This window comes from Lepidothrix coronata, unplaced genomic scaffold (genome assembly GCF_001604755.1).
Source record: "Lepidothrix coronata isolate B3197 unplaced genomic scaffold, Lepidothrix_coronata-1.0 Scaffold244, whole genome shotgun sequence".
Taxonomy (NCBI): Eukaryota; Metazoa; Chordata; class Aves; order Passeriformes; family Pipridae; genus Lepidothrix; species Lepidothrix coronata.
The window spans coordinates 741,126-758,688 of NW_016690424.1; the positions used below are offsets into that span (position 1 = coordinate 741,126).

General features: G+C 43.2%; 1 protein-coding gene across 11 annotated transcripts in view; it reads left to right on the forward strand.

Annotated features, from left to right (window-relative positions):
• Positions 1-17,563, forward strand: part of IQSEC1 (IQ motif and Sec7 domain 1) — a 337,734-nt gene that overhangs the window by 138,735 nt on the left and 181,436 nt on the right. For 6 of the 11 annotated variants that reach the window (XM_017834883.1, XM_017834892.1, XM_017834884.1 and 3 more), the window contains exon 4: positions 13,435-13,524. The exons of the other annotated variants lie outside the window; for them this stretch is intronic. In XM_017834883.1, coding sequence (XP_017690372.1) covers positions 13,435-13,524 — 90 coding nt within the window. The remainder of the gene's footprint in view (positions 1-13,434; positions 13,525-17,563) is intronic. 11 annotated transcript variants of the gene reach the window in all.

Below are 17,563 nucleotides of genomic sequence, written 5' to 3' on the forward strand. Positions count from 1 at the left end.
CTGGTGCCCCTCTCTGTTGGTGTCTGTGGCACTGTGTGTTGGTGTCTGTAGCACTGTGTGTTGGTGTCTGTGCCAGTGTGTGTTGGTGTCTGTGGCACTGTGTGTTGGTGTCTGTAGCACTGTGTGTTGGTGTCTGTGCCAGTGTGTGTTGGGACCACACAGACCTTGCCAAGTGTGCTGGTGGTGCACCCCTGGGACCTCCTCAGGAGCCACTGTTCTGTCGTCACCTCTATTCCGATAGCAGAAACAAAGTTGAAGAATGTTGTATTTTCATGACTTTTGGGTTGGGTTTTTTAAAGTCCTTGGGGTTTTTTGTTTTGTTGTGGATTTTTTTTGCATTAAATAACGTTGGACGCCGATATTTTGTGCGAGGCTTTTCAAAACCTCAGCCTGCAGTGTCTGCCCATGGGGTGGTTTCTCTCAGGGGTGTTCTGTAGTTGCACAAATAGACAATAAATTATTTCATAATCTGCTGTTCCATTTTCAGCTATTTGCATGGGAAAGAGACTAATTGCTTTAGACAAACTTCTCTTCAAGAAGCGTGTGGTTAGAATTCGTTATAATATTTCTATGGGTTCTACTCCTGTAGAATTGCATATTATATCCAAAAAGTGCTTTGAAAGTGTTCTTGTTTTGAATTTCATGATGAGCTGAATAAACATCACAGTAATATAGTCTAATTGTGTTATTAATTATGCCCTATTAATCATGCCTGTGTAGTCATAACTCCCAGTATCTTTGAAAACTGAAGAACCAGTTGGTTGTAGGGTTTTGGGTTTGTGTTTATCATTCTTGCTGCAGTGAACACAGGCAGCACTGAAGAGAAACCTGCTCTCTGGTTCCTGTAGTTGTGTCTGTGCCAAGAAAACTGTATTGCAGTGCTGCTTCCCTCTCTGCCAGACTGCTCTGGGAGCCACATCGAAGTGTGAATTCATCTAGTCACCTTAATCCCCAGGCTAAAACACCAGCATAAACACTTCCCTTTAACATGTCTGCCAGAAATATCCTCAGCAAGTGAAAATCACTGGAGAGGATTCCATCACATCACCTACCTGCAGACTCACTAAAGCTTTGCTTTAGAAATGTTAAACTAGTGCTGTAAATGCACCTTTCTTTGAAATACAGTGAAATACAGAGGAGAACATATGGCTTCACTGCTGTAGCTTAGTGTGACTGACATTTTACCTGTCATGAAAATAAAACAGGGAGAAAAAACCAATTTTTTGGACATTCTTTTGGTATCTGGAAGTGTTGGACAGGGCCTTAAGCAAGCTGATTTAGTGGATGGCATCCCTGGGAGTTTGAACTAAGTGATCTTTAATGTCCCTTCCAACCCAATCCATTCTGTGATTTTATGACTCTTTTTAATCTGGTCTAGCTAAGCAGCAACTACAAGGAGTGCAGCATCTTGCTCTTATGTTACTTGTACTGATACAAACAAGCTGGTGGCTGCTGTTTGTGGAAGAGAATTGCAGTGGGATAAACATCCAGGGTTGCTTCTGAGTGGTAGTATCAGAATTTCTGCAATTGTTTCAAGCCATTTCTTGCATATAAAATAGTGATAACAAAATGTTCCACAGCTCGACCCTGTACCTGCAAACTTTCAAAGATGTTGCCGTTGGTTGAACTGCTCAGTCTATCAAATTTCAACTTGAAACATGAAGTCTGCTGAAGCTGTTCCATTTCTGTGGATTTAACAACTGCCACTTGCTAGGACATGTCTGATTTGTTTGGGTTGGTCTGAAAGGTCATTTAAATTGCTTAAATACCTGCTTTTAATATCTATAACCAAAGAGGTGCAATAGATTAGGTCTTAAAAAAACCAACGCGTTGAGGTTTTTAAGATTCTTCTGGCAGAGCCCAGCTCCAATGCCATGTATTCCCAAGGTCATGAGTCCCCAGTGTGGCTGCTCTCCGTGCTCAGAAGGTGGCTGGATTCCAGAGGCTGCAGGAGGAGGAGCTGGCTGGGAGCTGCTGTTCACTGCCACGAGCAGCTGTTTCCCCGGCCCCACACCGCTGCTGCATTGAGGAACCTGGCCAAGGCCCCGGCGCTGCTGCCAGCAAAAAGAGCTGGCAAGTGGTACTCGAGGGTTTTTTTGTGTCTACAAGTGCATATTCTGTAGCCCTTGTGAGCAAAGACTCTTGTGTGTGCAAACTGGAGTCAGTTGTTCTCCGTGCTCTGGGCTGCGTGCGCTCCAGGGTTCGGTTTGTTCAGGCTTTTGCAGAAGGATCTTGAGAGGACGGAGACCTGATTTTTTATTTACTCTCAATTCATTAAACTAAATACTCTGCCTGTCGAGTCAGGCAGATTCTGGGATTGTTTAATCTGGAGAAAAGGAGATTTACTGCTCTCTACAGCTCCCTGAAAGGAGGTTGTGGCCAGATGGGGGTCGGTCTCTTGTGCCAGGGAACAAGTGACAGGAGAAGAGGAAACGGCTTCGAGTTGCACCGGTGGGAGTTAAGGTTGGATATTTGGAAACATCTCTTCACTGAAGGAGTGGTTAAGCACTGGACAGGCTGCCCAGGGCAGGGGTGGAGTCACCATCCCTGGAATGTTCAAAATGAGTCCCTGTGGCACTTTGTGATATGGTTTAGTGGCCATGGGGGCACTTGAGGAAAAGTTGGACTTGATCTTGGAGGTCTTCCTACATAATGATTCGATATTAGAAGCTCCAGAGAACCAGCACACTCATCTACATGTTTGTTTTAGAACTAAGTTTATTATAAGCTGAAGAGTTGTGGTGGAAAAATGAGTCGTGTTTCAGGCAGTGCTGGTGGCTTTGTCCAGATCATAACTTGCATTATGAAAATGAATAAAAGCTGTGGAAAAGCAAGAAAGGTGGCAAAAGGAATCCTCTTCCAAGTGGGAAAAATCAGAATACTGAAGCAGTTACCACTGTTCACAGTTCTGTGTAATGTGACCCAATCTGGGGCCAAAAGGGTGTTAGTGAATTTAAATAAATAAATAAAAAGTATATTAGTGTGCACTAGTGAAATGCTTGTGGAAAGAAACTTCTGGGACCTGATGGCCTTTCAACTTGAGCTCCTGCATTAAGCACTGGCTTTTGTTGTCTCCCCACTGCCTTTAGAAGCACTGAATGGGTTCTCTGCTGTGCAAAGTGCAGGTACATATGGAACAGAAAAGCGATTGCTGAGTGGGGAGGGAAAGGAGGACGTGCTGCTTGTTGGGTGTTGTGGGATGTGGGGCTGCCTGTTGGAGGAAGGTGTTTTGATTGATGTTTCAAACCAGGCCTGTGGGTTTGTTTTGAAGCTCCTGAGCAGCACGTGCTGAGGCACATGTTGTTTGGATTCTTGTGGTAATGTTGACTCATCTCAAGGCACTCTGGCTGCAGGAGAACACAGGGAGCAAGAACATACATTGAATATTGGTGCTTTTGAGTGTTTTGGGCTGTACATGTGGGTTGTTTTAAACTTCCAGCTGTCACAAAGTTCCTGTCTTAAATTTGCCATAATCCTGCAGATTCAGCTGTGAAGCTTCTGAAATGTCTGTCCCCCCTTGCTTTTTCTGCAGATAACACAGGAAGACAATACTGTGGGTGCTACTCAGCTGCAGTTGCTGTAGAGGTTTTATTGCCCATGCCACAGGTTCCATGTGCCAGCTGTGTATGGATCGACAGGGCTTTTCTCCCCAGAAATCCCCTCTGGATATCCCACTGCTCTCCTTCTGGAAGTTATAATTTCAAGTACAGGCTTGCTGTGAACTGTTCTCTTCCTCCGTTTCTTCACCATCGACCATGATTGCCCAGAGCAGCTGTGGCTGCCCCAGCCCTGGAAGTGTCCCAGGCCAGGCTGGACCTGGGCTAGTGGAAGGTGTCCCTGCCCATAGCAGGGGGTGGCACTGGATGAGCTTTAAGGTCCCTTCCCACCCAAACCACCCTGGGATTCTGTGATCATTTCACTGAAATGTTCTTATTGGAAATTCCTGAGTTGCTGACCCAACATCAGCAAAGGGCATCAAACTGGTGCCATTTCCACCTTCTCAGAACTGCTGAATGTTTAAAAACATCCCTTTGCTGACCTTCCTCCGAGTTTTAAATACGATTTAAAAACAAAAATATGCAATGCATGACTTGGACATGTCGTGGACAGTGTGTCCTTGGGGCACAGGAGCCAGGTGTCAGAGCCTGGCCCGGATCACTCCAGAGCACCAGGAGCTCATCCCACCCCTGACCCAGGAGCTCAGCTGGGATTTCCTTATCAGCTCCTCGGGTTCTCCTCTAAGCTTGTAGGGCATTTAAATTCTGTGCTTGCTGTTGTAACTGTGATAACTCTGCTCCAGCCAGCAGTGCATCCATGGAATATCCGACAAGGGCTTGTTTATGTTTACCCTGGGGAGAGACGTGGCATTGTTGTCTGTATTAACATATTGACATATTTATTGACTTCAGTTATCTTCAGTCTTGCCTGTTTAATTAATATAATTGATCTGCTGAACATCTAGCTAGTAATTCTGGGGCAAATATTCTAACTGGTCTTGTTACTAAAATTAAGTTTGAGACCCTTATTGTGGAATCTGCCATGGGTCCTGTTGCCAAAATAATTAAAATACTTAAGCTGTTTTTTTATTAAAACAATTAAGGACAATATATTGAAAATTCCTTCACAGTTAAAGAATGCTAAGAAATAATAATGAAATCCCAGCTTCTTTTTATGTAGAAAAATGGAAATAAATAATGTTAATGTCAGTGTGTTATATAAGATCCATTGAACAGCAGCTGCAGTCAGGAGTTTAAAGCTAGGAATAAAATGCATGATTAATATGCACAAAGGATGTAGGAAACACTTCAGAACTTTATTTATTTGTATCCCAGTTGAATACTTTTCTGCAAAGATGCCCTGGATGAGTTAATTGTTGGGTAAATGACTTTGTAATTCTGGGTTAGATCAGAAATATATGTAAAAGAATAAAACCATCTGAAGTATCTGTGGTATCCTGAGCTGTAGACAGGCACTTCTCCCTCTTATCTCTTCTCAAATGATTAATGATTACTCTGCCCATTAGTTTGCTAATGTTTGTAAAACATCTTCTGGGGGCAGATATGGCTTTACTTCGAGACCAGAAGATAACAGAAATTAATTATATTCTGCTTAGATTTTATGGGTCTGAAATAGTTCAGTCCTGGATTTTTCCTCACTGTTTTGTTGCTCAGTCATGCTCAAACCTGCAGCTTTACAGACTTTCTTCTATATTTGTTCTTCATTCTTGTCATATTCATAGAAGCACAGACTAGTCTGGACCTTAAAGCTCATCTCATTCCAACCCCCTGCCATAGGCAGGGAATCAAATATACTGGACAAAACAAATATATTTTGTAATATACTGTATATTTTTTAAGTATAGTTGTAAACTGTTTAGAACAGTTAAGTCCAGTGAAGGGTCTGGGTATTTCCATGGTTATAGAGAATTATTCCAGCATTTTGCAGGCTCTGATGTTTTCTTGATGATGAAGACAGAAGACAAAATCGGAAATTTAATTCCAAGTAAAATCTTGACGTTGGCAGTTCTGCAGAAATTGCCCGAGAAATGCTTTGCTTCAGTTTTAAAGCAATAATTTTAGCTGGGACACAGCTGTGGAAGGACTGGGAATGTCTGTTGTGTCTCCAAGTTCCTTCTCGCCCTGAGAATTCTCACTTGGGGTAATAATTCTCATTATGGGCAATCAAGTTGAGTCTTAAGTCTGATTTTTAGAAGAGAATTTGTTCCTGCTGAAAAAATCAGTTAAGCCCTGAGTTGGTGCAGTTCCTGCCATGTGTTTCAAAAATACATCCATAACACAAAAAGGTGGATGGGGAAGCAGAAGAGAACTAGTGCCATGTGGCTGAAATTGTGGGATTATGTAATCTGAATTTAAAAAAATGTCACCAAGCCATTCTAATTCTTCCCTGAATTTCTTCAGCACTGAAATTCTCAGCCAGCTCCTGTGCTCTCTGAGTTCTGTTCCGTGGCCCAAAGGCTCTGGAGTAGTTCTGGGCTGTTCAAATAATTTTGCATATAAAACTGAGTAAACCCAACATTAACCTCACATTCTGTGTCCTGGGAGTAATCAAATCTGCAGGATGGTACAAAATGCTCCTTAATGGCTTTTTAGTGGTTTAATTTTGCAGGATAATTTTTCATTACTGATTTGTCACATAAATACTTACCATGGGGCCTCTGGTGGTCTAGTGGTTAGGGTGCAGGACTCTCACCGCTGCGACCTGGGTTTGATTCCCGGCCCCCCGGGCAGATGGAGCTCGTTAGCCCTGTAAGGCAATCCATCTAAGAGAAGGTCACTCTAAACAAACCTACGTCCTGGGGACCTCACTGCCACTGTCCAAGTTTGCTTGGCCCCGGCAGATGAACCTCAGGATTAAAGGGTGGGCTCAGTTCAGCGCACGCTGTGTCTCACCTAAAAAATCCACTGTGCAGGCTCGAAGGGTTAATGACCTTTCCCAAATCTTCGCTCGCGAAGACTGGCCATTATAACTTACCATGGGGTATTCCCTGGCTGTTAAAAATCAGTACTCTAAAGTTTTGTTTTTTTCTGTCAGAGCCCATGGAGCTCCTGGTAATTAAATGGGTAATGATGTTCAAAGATGTGTTAAAGTTTAGATACCAAAACCAGCTGAAGAACCCAAACCACAGTGCTACTTAGTGGCTGAAATGGGCATCACTGGGAGGGCTGTGCTGCAGTGGGAGGTCCTGGGGGTGAATTTGTTTCATGGTACGTATTTGAAAACACTTCAGCTGATAGAAGAGGATAATTCATATTTAAAATAGGGATGGTACCTGAATTAGCTGACTGAGGATATCTCATCTGAAGACTCAGGAGAGTTGTACCTACAGTACATACATCTCTAATTTGGGTAGAAAAGCAATCCTGGTCACAGATTTGAGACCAACACATCCATGTCTGAATCCCTTCAGCACCAATTTGTGCCAACACAGGGTTTTATAAAAACCTGGAAACCAATTCTCAAATGGATTGGATCTGTTGCAAACAGCACCATAATGGCATTTCTAGAGATTCCACCAAAAGTGAAATGTTCTGGTGACAAACATGTAGACACAGAGTTATTTCAGTGGCACAGGTCGTCATCGAGGTGTTTTAGGCTTCTGTAGTTTTTAATACATCTTCTGCTTTGTAGTTCCAGCATGGCTATGTCTGTTAGGAGTGGGCAGAAGCAGCCCAGAGGCTGCTGACTGCTCCTTTTCAGAATGTTTTCTGGCTAATTAGTATTTTGGAGTTCCTGTGACTCCTCTTGCTCTTCAGCAGATACTTTTCTGTGTCACCTTGAGCTGGAATTCCAGGTGCCAGACTGGAGCTTATGGAATGAGTAAGTTAAGCCTTCTCACCTTGGTAAGGTCTGTGCCTTGGGTGTTTCTGCTCTGCCAGGGTCGGATCTGAGGGGACAACATTCCCGACTCCCCTCCCACCGTGGGACACCAGTTCTCCCACACTTCAGAGAAGCCCAGAGTGCTTTGGGTTGGAAAGGACCTTAAAGCTCATCCATTGCCACCCTGCCATGGGCAGGGACACCTTCCACTATTCCAGGGTGCTCCAAGCCCCGTCCAGCCTGGCCTGGGACACTGAACTGTGTTATCCACAGTGGAAGGGATGGAATCTCACAACTGCAGTGCAAATGGACCAAAGGTGTGTCTGCACAGGGAAAATCAGGGGGCTGAGCACATTCACAAACTTCTGCTTTGCTTTATGAGCAAACAAACAAAATCCTTGGATAAGCTAAGCAGGGAAAAACAGTGCAGGGAGTGACAGATAAAATGTTTGTAATCCCTTGTGGGCGTACTGAGGGCCTAAAGAACTTGAGGTTTTAATACTTAAAATGCACCAATTTATTAACTGAGAATTTGGGTTACTTCAAAGACATGATCCTTTTTCCAGAGTCAAATGTGGTGCAAGAAACTTTAATAGCTTGGGTGAAAAAGGAACAGGATAAAAGTGGCCCAAACCAGAGATTCCAAAGAGAGGCCAGAGAATAAAGGTCTTGAGAGCTGCTTATCACGTGTCTGCAGTCACATGAAGTCTTAAAAGAGAATTTTGTTAAGGTGATCAATTTAATACAAAGCATTTTAACATTTTCAGTTGAAGTCTGTGTTAGGACTGACTGAAGGCTGCAAAATTATTTTAATTTGGGTGGGACAGATTTTATTTTTGAAGGCTTCCTTTTAAAAGCAGTTGTTTTGCATAGTGGGAGGAGATAAAAATAGTTATTTAGAGCCTTGTTTTAGCAGAGTTCTTAAGTACAGCTTAAAAGGAAGCAGTTTATTACTTGGGCCATAAATTGTTTAGTGGAAAACAAAAGATAATTTCAATAGTAAAATCAGGGTACGAGTAGAAAAAAGATTTATCGTGAGTGATAACATGCAGATTTTCCACAACTCTACTCTGCTGCCAGTATTGCTTAATACTTGAGGGTTTTTTATTATGAGATATAGTAAAATTTATTCAGCAGCTACTGAAATGATGTTTAACTGAGGCTTCCTTTTGGTTAAGAAGTAGATTTAATAACTACTTCTAATTATATTAAGGGTAAATGGAAAGTAAGACACAATAGATAAATGCATTCAGCATCTATATAAAGCTCAGAATATACAGGGATAAAATTAGTATTGCAAAGGGAATTCGAATGTGCATCAACTCATCAGTAACAACCAAGCTGAAAATTAGAAGCATCTTCCAGTGAAAGCTTTGGGGCATCTTGCTAAAATAAATAGTAGGAAAAATTATTCAGAGGCTTCAAACAGAGTTACTACATTCATGAAAAGGATTTTAGAATGTGATTGAAAATGAAAATACTCTGACCCAAGATGGTTTTGGCAGTTCTTTTACTGTTTATTTTTGTTTTGAGCTTTAATATTTTAGCCCTGCAGCATCAGTCAGTTGATGTTTCCTGGAGGGGCACACGTGCCTGCAGGAAGGAGAACATGGAGCTGTGTCCTTCCCTTCGTGTCCCAAGCACAGCATCTCTGTGGCAGCCGAGGGGTTCCCCCCTGTCACTTTGAGCACACATTTGGGGTGTTAAAAGTACAAGTGCCCAGTGAAATAAGCACTAGAGAGCTCCATGGCTGTGGTGGCCCAGCCTCCCCCAGGGGCTGAGGGGGCTGTGCCAAGGAGGGGCTGCCCGGGATCCCCTCCCAGAGCCCCGTGCCTGGGTAAGTGTTGGATGGGGGTGCTGGAAGGGGCTGGGGGCTGACACCCCCTGTCCTTCACTCCCCCCCCTCCTCCATCACTGATCCATGGTGTGGTCCCTCAGCCTCCATGCCCAGGGCTGGGTTTGGCTGTTCCCATGGGTGCCTGTCTCATCCATGGCATCCTCACATGTGGGTGGGATCCCGGTCCCAGCAATGCCCCTCTGGAGCTGACTGGAAGCTCCACAGACACAGGCTTTCACACATGGAGTCATGGAATGGTTTAGGTTGGAAGGTTCCTTAAAGATCATCCAGTTCCAAGCCCCTGCCATGGGCAGGGACACCTTCACTAGGCATAGTTCAGTCTCAGGTGGGAGAGTGAATATGGGGGGGGTTTAGCCAGCAGTGGATACTTTTCCTATAAAAATAATGTGTCTGATCCCTCAGGTGACAAGTTGCTGATACAAACAGCAAGGTGGGCAGCTTTGTGTCATGTGTGTGTCCCCAGCAGTACAAAGTCAACTCAGCAAGACACTTGATGCCATTTTGTGAAAAGACACGGACATAAAATGCCCAAATTATTATTCTGCAGAATGTTTGATCCCACAGAAGCTCTGCTACACCAGAGTGTTTGATATCCCTGAGGTGATGTGTTTATTCCTTGCAGGAATACACAGAATGGGAATCTGAGCAGAGAAGAGTGGGTGTTGGGAACTGACAGTCCTCTGGCTGTGCAGGTCATTGATGTGGCAGGTTATTAATGTTGGGAGGACTACAACTGGACATTTATTGTGACAGCCTGTCCCTGCTGAAGCCCTTGGGAGTTCTTCCCAGGCGATGCAGTGGGATCAGAGTCTTTGTATTTAATACTTTCAGGTTGCAGATTTGTCAGGATAATGACTTGGGCATTTTCTCTCTGGGTCTTTTCACACAGTGCCATCAAGTCACACACTGTACAGGTGTCTTGCTGGGCTGACTTTGTAGTGCTGGGAGGACTCAGCCCCGTGCCCCCAGCTCTGCCCTACTTACTGCATTTGTCTGGGAAAGGAAAGCCTTTCTCTAAGTTAAAAGCAAAGGCTAAATAGCCTGTGCAGTCACTAACTTTTCCCTTTGTAGTATTCAATCAATTGTAAAACATTTGAATTCATTCTACTGAGATACAAACGTGGGCAGACTTCATCCCACACTTACTCATCAGCCCAACTCCTTTTGTTTCAGGGGAGAGCTGAGGGAGATGAAGAACTAAAGTTACATTGGTTGAACCAGTGTTTAACTTGCAGAAATTATGCAAGTTACTCTGTTATCTTGACTAAAAGTGCAGGAGCTCAGATGAGTTTAGAGCCAGCTAGTTGTTTTCTCAGTTATCTGGACACATCAAAACAAGAACTAGAACCAAACTGAAAGCTTGTACCAAACACAGGAACATGCACTGTAAAAACTTCACGACTGTCATCCTCTCCTCCTGGATCTGGACTGATTATCAGCCAGAGAGCACCTTCCTGAATACCTGTGTAACTCATTCCTCACTTTCCATTCAACCTGTGCCCTGCACTGCCAGACACCTGCAGAAACTGGAATTAAAACCAGAAGAATGGGACCAAGCTGACAAGCCTGTATATTCTCTTCCTCATACACCAGTGGTGATTGAGCTACTTGACCTTGCAGTAGGTTGGAAAGCTGTTTTATGGGACTTTTTACGGAATGGTGTAATTTTCTTAGTAGGAATTTGTAATTTATGTGATGTATTGATGGTTGTGGAAGGGCTTGGGCTGTGATGTGCAAGTTCAGAACATACAAGCAGCTTTGAAAATTGTACTTTTTCAGTGCTCTGTGTTTGATATCTGCTAAAAATGAGGCAGAATTTACATCACAATAAAGCTTCTCTGGAAGGCAAGATACCTTTAGGCTGTTCAATAGAAAACCCACTTGTCTAAATCTGTATTTCTCTGAATTATCTTAATTTGGGGAAAAGATAATTCAACTTACAAAGTTAACAGATACCCTGTAATCATGTCAATGCCTCGCAGTGCTGCATATCTGTGTTTTAAGGTGTGGATGCTTCAAATCAGCCTTCATTGTGTCATGGGGACATTTTGCTCAGGTGCCTGATCCCTGCCATGAGCCCACAGGAGTTGGAGTCACAGCTCCCAGTGAAAGTTTTGTGACCTATAGCAACCAAGATACTTGGGAATTGCCACATCAGGCCAGATTCTGTGGGGCTCCTCTGCTGTGTGGGGCAGCACCACATCAAGTGTACATTGAGATGTGGGTTTCTGAAATGAATCCTGCTGAAGTACCTGTCGATGCCACATCCAAGCACTGCAGGCCAATTATGTGGGGGAGCAGAGAATAGTGGGGCCTTTGCCTCCTTCCCAGTTGTGGTTTCCTACTGCATTGCCACAGCACCGACACATGGCAGAGGAGGTGATGAACACGTGACTCCGGGCCTGTGGCTGCTGTGACAATTCTACAAATTCTCATCAATTTGACTTTTGTGGGGATGGTTAAGCTGAATGGGTAACCCAAAGTGCACCTCTGCTAGATGGAATGGTTTGGGTGGGAAGGGACCTTAAAGCCCATCCAGTCCCACCCCCTGCCATGGGCAGGGACACCTCTCACTAGCCCAGGGTGCTCCAAGCCCTGTCCAACCTGGCCTGGGACACTTCCAGGGATGGGGCAGCCACAGCTTCTCTGGGCAACCTTCAGGTCCTGGAAGGCCACAATTAGGTCACCCTAATTCATTTGCAAATCTGTTTGGACCAAAGGCCATCATCAGAACTCCTTCCTCACCCATTTTTTGTTGCCGTTTTGCAGCATCTTGGACAGTCCCTGCTTCCCTTTGCCTGGGGAGCTGCAGAGGTGCTGCTGTGTGAGGAGCACGTGGCTGCCCACCTGCTCTCCCCCAGCCTGGAAGTGTTACAACTGGCCATGGAACAGCTCTGAACTGATCACTTGACCATGGCAAATGAGCTGCCCTCATCAGTGTGTTCTGGTATATATTTAACTTAATAATGTGAGCAGATGGTCATTATATTGATTCATGAAGGAAGGGAGGAAGCTTGGCTGGCTGGGAACGGCCGGGGCGCGGAGCATCGGAGCGGGGCAGGATGCAGGGAAGGGAAGGAAAACAGCACATTCTTGTACTGTGTGGGGTTTGGTTGGTTGTTTTTCTCGGGGTTTTTTTGTTTGTTTTCTTTTTTACAAAGAACTGCTGTGGACAGGGATAAAATCAAAGCATTTTTAGGTGACTCATCTGGCCTGTCTGTGTGGTCACCTCTCAGGAGACTGGGGCTGTCGGTGCACAAGCAGGATGATGCTGAAGCATTTGCACCACTGATGGTGCTAAAAAGGGGAGAAATGGGGAGGCAGTAGCTTGTGGAGTTGTAAAACTCCTCACTCTGCTGTTGCTATTCAAGATGACAGCTCTTTTGCAGGGAAAATGTAATATTTAAGTAATTGTTCTTCAGTAAATTTTTTGCAAAGAGCAATTTTGTTCAAATCTCTCCCCATTTAATAGGATATAACTGGAGATTTAAACTAGAAGCTAATTCCATAAAATTTTCAGCCACTCTTTGTTAGCTAAACTGGGAAGTTCACAAATCCCCAGCCTGGATCAGCTCACAGGAACAGCTTGGTTTGGTTATTAATTTTGCAATTTTCACATGAGAAATGCTGTGTACACAACAAGCAGGAGCCTAATCTCGTGCTTGGGTCCCTGCTTCTCCTAGCTGCTGATTAGCTTTGCTGTCTTATCAGTTTATGTCATAGTATGTGACTATAAATTGACTTTGCAGGGAAGAGGGAATACGTTCGTCTTCACAGATGCTGCTGTTTCCATGGAGATAAAAGGACCAATGGCCTTTTCTTGGTTTGGACTGTACTACAGTGAGCAGGCAGAGATGGTGCATTCGAAAATGCAACATTTGGTGCTTTGATATTTCAGGCTAAATATCAAATGAGAAAGCATATTGTTTTTTCTCGGTGATGAAGTTGAATAATAAATACAGCTTTGGGACTTTTTCGGGAAGCAGAAAGCGAGCCCACCAGGAATGTGAGAACAGCGTGGCTGGTTTGTGCTTGCTAAACCTCCTCTCTGGGAAAAACCTTTTGGCTTTGCAAAATATAACCCTGTAGAGCCTTTGGGTTTATCTGATGCAGTGTTTGATGCTGGTTACATCACCAGTTACTTCTCCGTGATGTTCCGCCGTGGCTGATCCTCAATGAACCTGCAAAAGCTGTCAATGTGATTCTTTTATTTTTCCTTTTTTTTTTTGTCCCTTAAGAAAGAGCTTTTCTACCTCAGGTTGCGTGAAAGAAAATATAAATCCCAAATCCACCCCCCATCCAAGGATGGCTTGCAGAAGGTGTTATTTGTGAGTACCTTTTCCTTCTTCATCTGTCGTCACGTCTCTGATATCTGTGTTGAGGATTCCAGAAGTGGGAGTAGTGATCAGTTTATTGTTTGGTAGGTTTCTTTCCACGAACCATTTTTAGGGTGTTACCTTTTTTGGCAGATGAATGATCTGTATATTAGAAATGTTTAGATGATGGTTGTGTTTGTGCATATGGGTAGTTAAAAATATAATGTAATAAAGTGAGTGAACTGTGTTTAGCAGTGAAAAAAAAATGAGAAAACCCCCCACTTTGCATCCAAGAAGCAATGCAGGATGCCAGGAATTCTGTCTACGATGAGTCAAGGGTCTCTCTTCCATTTTGTTTGAATGCTTTGTCATATTAAAGTGTAAGCTGTCCTTTAAATACAGAAGTACTAATAGTAGGATATGCAATGCAGTTTTAAGCAATATAGTATTGATGAGGCTAAATACTGCTGCGTTTTTGTTGGTTTATATATGCTTGATCAGAACCTAAAAGTACAATAATTGCTTATTATCATTATTTATTTGAGCAGTTTCTCAAGGATTCCAGTGGGCAGGAGTTAAATATTCCCTGGGTCTGATGCTGTGTAGCAGCTCCTGCCTGAGCTGTCACGTTTGCACAGGGCTCAGAGCTCAGCCACGTCCTGTTTGTGGTGGCAGTGCCGGGGTTTGGATGGAAACCACACAGGTGGTTCACTCAAAAAATAGGAACAAACCGAGCAGGACGTGCCGTGGACTTGTCCTCTCCCAGCTCCCTCCCAGTCCAGGAGCTTGGAATGGCTGTACCTGCTGTTTGCATTCCTGAACCTGGTGAAAGATCTGCTTAAATTAAATTAAAGTAGCTGCAATTGGCATCTGTAGCTTTTGCAGTTATTTTAATAGTGTGTCTGAGGGTCCTGATTTGAGTGAATCTGCTCCATGTTCAGCAGCACCATCCACACACAGGCTGAGTAAATTCAACCATTCAACTAAAACTCAAACAGAATAAAGAAAGAATATTGAAACCTGCCCTCAAGTTTTCTTAACCTTTTGTGTTGTGGTGAAGGGATGAGTGGTTAAGTGGAAATGCTTTAAAATCAAAATGAATGTGGGACTGTCCATAGGAAGTTGAAATAAGGAAAGTAAACTTGGCAAACAGGTTGCAGCCTTCCAGATATACATGGATCAGCTGTAAATAGCTGTTATCACCTGGGAGAACAGTTCTGTTTGTGTGAGACTCCATTTTAATTTGGGTTCTGGGATTTGGGGATTCTGTAACTCTCAGCAGGGGATGGAATTTCATATAGTGCTTATCATGTGGTGTGAAGGGATATTTAATCCCTGGGTATTGCTTTCTTTAACAAGGAGGTTGAAATTTTATTTATAGAACCATCTTGTGCAGTATTTTCCTCTTTTACTGCTTACACATGTGGCGTCTTGTACCTACCTCAGCACATTGCTGTGGAAAACAAGATGTGGGCTCTGACTTCTATATTCTGTATTTTAACTCCTGTTTAAGAGAGTTGATGCTGATCATTGAAAAGAGGAAAATGTAAGCGAGGAGGTTTTTTACAAACTAACTCTTAAGGACACACATATGTAGAAAATCTTCATGTTCTCTAAAACTAATGTGTGCTGAGCACTGAAAATGTATGTTAAACAGTTAAATACACCAGTTCTTCCATGCACGAGTGTGTTTTGAGATGAAAACTTAAATATATCTGCCAGTGTTCTTGTGACATATATGCTAAAGCCTTTTGCAAAGAGTCTCTTTTTTAAGATAAAAATCTCTTTTTACATCTTAAAACATAAAAAGCTGGATTGTTGCTGTTCTAAAAAAAGCTGAACAACAATGTCACCCCAGTGGGATCAGTGAAAGGGTTTTTTCAGCTGCTGCCCTGAATGGAACATATGTCCCTGAACCTTTGTTTTGAGTCCCAGGGTTTGCCTTGCTGTAAATCCCTCACGCTGGCTCTGGGCAGTTCAGTCTTTGTGCTTTGCTACTTTTCCTCTTTCATCAACTGCAAACCCAACCTGTACCACTGACACTCCTCAGCTCTGGGGTCACTCTGGGTGCTGCTGGGGGAGATTATAAATGTGTTCTGGTTTGTAATGGGAGTTGCAGTTCCTTGAGAAATTCTGGGACCTAATTCAGTGGCGTGGGGAATACAGAAAAGATGGTTCTGATTTAATCTCAAAGATCTTTTCCTTCTATCACAAGCAGCTTCATATCTCTTTGCTCTTAATTTCTGCTTTTGGACTGTGGGTTTTTTCTACAGATTTTGAAAGTGCCCAGTGAGCACAACTGATACAAGTGCATCTTGGGTCCTGTTAATTATTGTACATCACCCTTCATCAGAGAGGGGTTTGTAATAAGCTTAATCAAAAGGGAAAGAAATGTTTTTAATTATAAGCATCTACATATGAACAGTCTTAATTAAATTCACCCTTGTTACAGCTAAGCCAGAATGAGGATCTCTACAAAGTGTGCAAGGATGCAAAAGGATCCCCTCTTGCCTGTTTGTGTAGGCTATTATTGCGTTCTGATGAAACCAAAAAAACTTCATAATAATTATTTCTAATTATCTCTAATGTTAATGAGCATTGTGTTCCAGGATGGGACAAAATAACAGCTGTTCCTTGGTTAGTATTCTGTGACTGCACTGGTTTCATTCTCCCAAGAGATGATAATTATTTTCAGGCCCTTTTGATGGTGGAGAGGTCAGTGAGAGTGTGTCTAATGATTCTATTGAAAAATCCAGCTGTGGGCACTCGAGTTGGGATTACACAAAGGGGAGTATTATTCAAAACAAGAACTCTCAGTTTGCCTTTATACTGCAACATGTACAAATGATGATATATAATCATTTTGATGACAAGCAAATTTTGTGTATTCTGGGGCAAAATTCAGTGGTCTGTGCTCCAGCCTATGTGTGCTGATCATTTAGAACTGTTGGTTTTATTGAGCATCCTTGGTATCTAATGAAAATATCTTTCATTTCTATTTAGAAAAAATTGTGTTCTGTAATGCTTTAAACTAGATTATAACCATTGCATGGAAGGGGAGACAGAAATGGAGGGAGGGAGCTGTCACCACAGCAGGTCTCCAACACATGGTTGTGCTGTTTTATGATCTCTGGGGGATTGTCTTGACTCTCAGACTGCAGTGCAAGGGAATGACGTTGGTGTTTGCTTGCCCCGAGTTGCTTCATTGCCTTCCTGTCATTTGGTGTCCAAGCAGCTCTGTACAAAGAGCCATCTTGTGTGAAGGAAACGAGAGGAATAAAGGTGGGAGTTGGAGTCTCCCACAGTGTGTGTTACAGGAACTGTAAGGTTTTTGCGTGTGCAACCATAAAAGCAAGAAGGGCATTTATTTTATACAGTTGCTGTTCAAAAAAGCACGTCGGGAAATTCCTGTATCTAATAAGAACACTGTGAAAAAACATGGTATTTGCTCTGTGCCACCATGGCCTTTCTTTGCCATATTTGGCTGCGGGACGTGAAGGGGAATGAACAGGAGAAGAGGGAAGGGTTTTCAGTGCTCCTTCAAAAGCCCAAATCATCCTGCCCTGTGTGTTTGGGGTGAAGGTCTGAGGAGTCAAAGATCTTTGGTGTCAGAACAGTAGGAGTTTGTCCTTGCAAATGTGAATGGGCCCTGTGCTAAATCCCCCAGTGGTGGACGTGTCCAAGGGCAGCCACAGTCCCTCCTGGGCTGGGAGGAGACGACAGGAGTTGCCAGTCAGAACTTTCAGCTGTTTTCTCTCCCTTCCAAAAAGCAGGTTGTCCTGTGGGCTCAGTGTGTTGATTCTGAAAGGCCTTCTAGCATGTTAATGACCATGTTAATTAGCAAGCATTTAGCTGGAGTCAATGTGAGTCTGTATTATTAGGAGTTTTACTGTTCAGCACCTTTTTGGAGGTCTGTTTGACTATAATTCAAATTTTGTTCCTCATTAAAGAAATGGTTAGATTTATTAAACAAGAACAAGATAGACTTTACTGGCTTTTAACTATAACTTTTTTCCCAATCTCAGCTGTAGCCATAACTCTGGATTGACAT